Source organism: Gigantopelta aegis, chromosome 13 (assembly GCF_016097555.1).
Source record: "Gigantopelta aegis isolate Gae_Host chromosome 13, Gae_host_genome, whole genome shotgun sequence".
Taxonomy (NCBI): Eukaryota; Metazoa; Mollusca; class Gastropoda; order Neomphalida; family Peltospiridae; genus Gigantopelta; species Gigantopelta aegis.
Genome location: NC_054711.1, coordinates 8305986 through 8311049, shown reverse-complemented (window position 1 = coordinate 8311049; position 5064 = coordinate 8305986). Strand labels below are relative to the sequence as shown.

The 5064-nt window shown below is 38.6% G+C and overlaps 1 protein-coding gene across 1 annotated transcript in view; it reads right to left on the bottom strand.

Moving 5' to 3' along the window:
- Window positions 1-369: 369 nt before the first annotated feature.
- The window catches only part of LOC121387665 (glycine-rich cell wall structural protein 1-like), an 8085-nt gene continuing 3390 nt past the window's right edge, over window positions 370-5064 (bottom strand). The window contains exons 2-3 of the mRNA XM_041518852.1: window positions 1668-1743; window positions 370-959 (exon numbers count right to left, since the gene is read on the bottom strand). Coding sequence (XP_041374786.1) covers window positions 370-959; window positions 1668-1743 — 666 coding nt within the window. The remainder of the gene's footprint in view (window positions 960-1667; window positions 1744-5064) is intronic.

Below are 5064 nucleotides of genomic sequence, written 5' to 3'. Positions count from 1 at the left end.
CAATCAATGTGCTCTAGTGGTGTCGTTAAACAAAACAAACTTTAACCTTAATTGCTTAGATATCTTACATTGAAAATACCCTCATGAGTTTTTCTTAGTCATAGTTACTTTTCAGTGTAATACTAACAGCACATGAAGAAGCGATTTTATTATTTTATTTTATGTTTTTGATTAGTTAGTAACAAATTATGTTCCCATAGACCCTTGAACTGATATATGGTTTTGAGCATAATAATTTTAAAATAAATATTAGGTCTAATCAATTTTTATTTGTTCGTCATAGACAGATCAACAACTTTTGATTGTGAAAATGATTGTACAATGTTGATTGAAAAGTCACAACAAACCTTGTTTTATGTTTCGTTCCACCTAAACCTTGTTTGCTTCAGCCTCTAAATTGGCTTCCTCTTTTTTTCCTTCTTCCTCTAATGCCGCTTCTACTTTCGTTTCTTCCTCCTGTAGCTTAGTTTCTACTTTCTTTGCCTCCTCTTCTTCCTTCTGTTTCTCTTCCTTGGTAATTTTGTCGATGACGTCAGCGGCTTTGCTTATGACATCAGCATCTTCATTGCTGTCGGTTTTGAGTTCTTCAGCGAGCATCTTCAACACGACTGACAAGTCTTTCACGTGATTGCCGCCATCATCGCCTCCCACAGCAATCTCGCCTTCAAGTCCAAGTCCAAGATCAAAACCGCCTCCGCCTCCCATTCCTAGACCATCATCACCGCCTCCAATTCCCATTCCCAGACCATCATCACCGCCTCCAAGACCAAGTTCACCAGCGACTCCCATTCCTAGTCCACCATCACCTCCTATTCCTAATCCACTATCACCATCCCCCATTCCTAGTCCTAGTCCATCACCGCCTCCCATTCCTAGGTCATCGCTATCACCGTCATCAGCAATCAGTGATATTAATTCTGCAACATCGATGTTTTTGGAAATTCCTGAATGACCATCTCCTAGAAGATAAAAAGAAAAGACATAAACTATTGTCTAGCTATATAAGGAGATGAGCACTCTTTCTCAACTCCTGCTATGGTAAAAGTCATTTTGTATGTGATGAATTATGTATGGGTGCATGTAGCAGACTCCTTCATGCTATTAATTTAGAGGAGTATAGCGTCAATTTTTAACACGATGTAAATATGCGGTGTTTATGAGTTCTTTCCTCCTCCTCTCTGCTCTCTCTCTATGTCTGTCTGTCTCTGTCTGTCCGTCCGTCCGTCCGTCCGTCCGTCTGTCAGTCTGTCCATCCATCCATCCAATCTAATCGTATCTAATCGTATATAATCGTATGTTATTTTATCTTATCTTATCCTATCTCTGTAACTGGCACTCACCAACTCACTCGCTCACTCTTACTCACTAGCTCACTCACTCATTCGCTCACTCACCCACTCACTCACCCAACCAGCAACCCAACCAGCCACCCACTCACTCACTCACCCAATCACTCACCCACTTACTCACCCACTCACTCACTCACTCACTCACTCACTCACTCACCCAATCACTCACCAACTCACCTTCTCTCAATGACTCACATACTAGTTCGCTCGTTTCCTCGCTCGCTCGCTCACTCACTCACTCACTCACTTACTCACTTAAACACTCACCCACCCACTCGCTCAATAAAAAGTTACACGTGTATGTTCAAATATAGTTACCTCCTCCATGTGCGGTAATTTTAAACGAGAAAGCAGACGATACCAAGATTCCAAATACCACCAGAGTGAGCTTCATCTATGAATAAAAAACACCATTATTTTAATATTTACTGAAAAGTAAAGTTGGTTTTGTTCAACGACACCACTAGAGCACATTGATTCATTAATCATCGGCTATTGGATGTCAAACATTTGGTAATCCTGGCATGTAGTTTGAGAGACATTTTCCCACTAGTAGAAACGGATATTTTATATGCATCATCCCACAGACAGGATAGCACACACCACGGTATTTGATATACTAAATGTGGGGCACTGGTGAAACGAAAAAATAGCTCAATGGGCCCACCGATGTGGATCGATCCCACGCCGACCGCGTATCAAGCGAACGCTTTTACCACTGAAATCACGGTAATGGAAAATGAAAACTATTTCATACATATTTCAAGTTCACTGTAATAATCGTTGATTTATTAAAGGGACATACCCTAGTTTCTAAACACTAAGGCATACTTTTGACTATTAGAGCCCTTTTTTGATAACTGAACACATTTTAGTTACGGTTATATGGCGTCAGACATATGGTTAAGGACCACACACATTTTGAGAGGAAACCCGCTGTCACCACTACATGGGCTACTCTTTCCGATTAGCAGCAAGGGATCTTTTATTTGCGCTTCCCACAGGCAGGATAGCACAAACCATGGCCTTTGTTGAACCAGTTATGGATCACTGGTCGGTGCAAGTACACCTACCCATTGAGCCTTGCGGAGCACTCACTCAGGGTTTGGAGTCGATATCTGGATTACAAATTCCATGCCTCGACTAGGATCCGAACCCAGTACCTACCAGTCTGTAGACCGATGGCCTAAACACGACGCCACCAAGGCTGGTTTGAAAATGAAGATCCAAAATTGTTTTTCTAATTGTATGTAACAATCATGAATGGTGAGCAAACAATCAAATTTGCCCAAAATAACTTTTGTTTTGTTTCTTTAACGACACCACTAGAGCACATTGATTAATTAATCATCGGTTATTGGACGTCAAACATTTGGTAATTCTGACTCGTAGTCATCAGAGGAAAACCGCTACGTTTTCCCTAATGCATCAAGAGATCTTTTATGTGCATTTTCGCACAGACAGGAAAGCACATACCACGGCCCTTGTCCAGTTGTAAAGGGGGAAAAAATCCCCATTCAGGTGAATGAACTTACCGAGGTGGTTCGATCCTGCGGCGCAAGCACCTTAAGCGAGCGCTCAACCGACTGAGCTAAATCTGGCCCCGCCCAAAATATATCTTGAACAGTAGAAGTGATATTATTTAATAAACCGGTATGAACTAGTGAACCGTACGTATTTATATCTTATATTAGGTCAAGTCAGGTCATAGGGCTTTACGTGCATATTCAGAACAAGTTGTTGTAGCGCACGCCTGTCCTGGGCTTATATTGTCTTATATTTCTAGCAGATTGTGTTTTATACAGACGTTTCGTGGCCTGAGAATGACAAAGTTCTATCTGCAATTTTTCCAAAAATGAGTTATCCATCCTATTTGATAGAAAATTAAATTATCTACATAGTAAACAGTCCTAGAATATGGTAAATTAAAACACAGTTGTTATATTAAAACAATTCCAAACTTCAAGTGGCGATTTCTCAAAATGAGGTTTTGTGCACATAGACCCGTGTAATTTTCCACCCACGGTTTGTGTGTGTTGGCCAACCTTAGCCGCTTTACGGTAATATAACTACATGTATGTGCAAAAAAACCCCAATTTAATTTATTATCAAACAACTGCAGTGTGATTGAGATGAATTATACATATCGTAACGTATAAATTAAACACGACTTTCATTTGTTTCCAATATAATACGTGGAATGAATCGCAAACACGGATTTATGACTTTTCCTATCGCATTTGGTGCGGCTGTGTGTTACTTTCATTCACAACAATGGCTGTGACTTATTTTCACGCACAACAATGGCGACATTAAACTTTAAAGGGGAGTAATTCAGGCGAAAGACTCTGTTAATCTCCCCGTGATAGGATATTTACGTCACGCATGACGAGCACGTGCCGTAAACAAGGTTACAATGTGTTTTAATGACACCCGTGACTGCAGTTAATCATTGGTTGTTGTAGGTCAAAATCGCTATTTGTTTTCTCGTACTATTTTGTATTTATTAATTTTCTTTCTTCTAGTTAGCTAGTCCTAGGAGAGTTGGCAGTCCTCCTATAGGCAGTGCAAAAAGGATGAAATAGTCTTGTGTCGTGCTCGCATTGGTCAGACCTACTTGACCCATTCATTTATCTTGAAGAAAGATCCTCCACCTCAGTGTGTGCACTGTCAGGGTACTCTGACGGTGCGCCGCATTTTGGTGGAGTGTAAATATCTCAAGGAAACTAGAAAAGATCTATTTGGACAACGAACTGTGATGGAATCCTTTCGATTCCACCCAGAACGTTTATTACAGTATTCACGTGATACGGACTTTTATTCTGAATTTATCTATCTGTGATATTGTATTTTTTTGCACAGTTCTTTACACTGTTTTACATTCACTATTCCATTTTTATATTGATGGTTATCATCACATTATTTTTGCATTTACCATAGTTTGTTTTTTGTTTGTTTGTGGGGTTTTTTGTTTTGTTTGTTTGTTTGTTGTTGTTGTTTTGTTTGTGTTTGTGTTTGTGTTTGTGGTTTTTGTTGTTATTTTGTTTTGTTTTTTTGTTGTTGTTGTTTTTGTTTTTTTTGTTGTGTGGGTTTTTTTTTTGGGGGGGGGGGGGAATTGCGTGCAAATTCCAGAAATGATATCTAAAAAGGGAGAGTTATTTTTGATAATGTTAACGTTTTTGGTATGCAAATAAATTCCAGAATTGATATAGTAAAATGGAGATGCTGAAAACGTGACAGTTTATTAAATCTGCAGAAACAAACTTTTATTTTGCATTTATAAAATATACTAAGCATTTTTTTTTTTTTTTAGCAATTTGATAAATGTGATTAACTAAAAAACAAATCCATTATTTTTAAAGTGAATTCAGACACTGGATCTAACTGCTGCATTATTTATTTTCTATATGAAATAAAATGCGTATATATTGCGTCACTGAAAGTAGATTGAGAGTTCAAACTTGCATTGTAGTAGTACTTGTGTTTTGGTATATATGTCAACTTCAAGAACTGCGAAAATATCGCTACGAAAACGTTCCTGGTTTTTATTTTTAACACTGATGTATATCTTTACACGCTAACAAGGCCTAAGTTAGTGGAATCCGAAAAACCTTCGCGATTTTCTATTCTTTATTACAGAAAATAACTTGTTACTGTTATAGACAGACAGACAGACAGACAGACAAACAGATATTTGATTAAAGTCTCACCCACA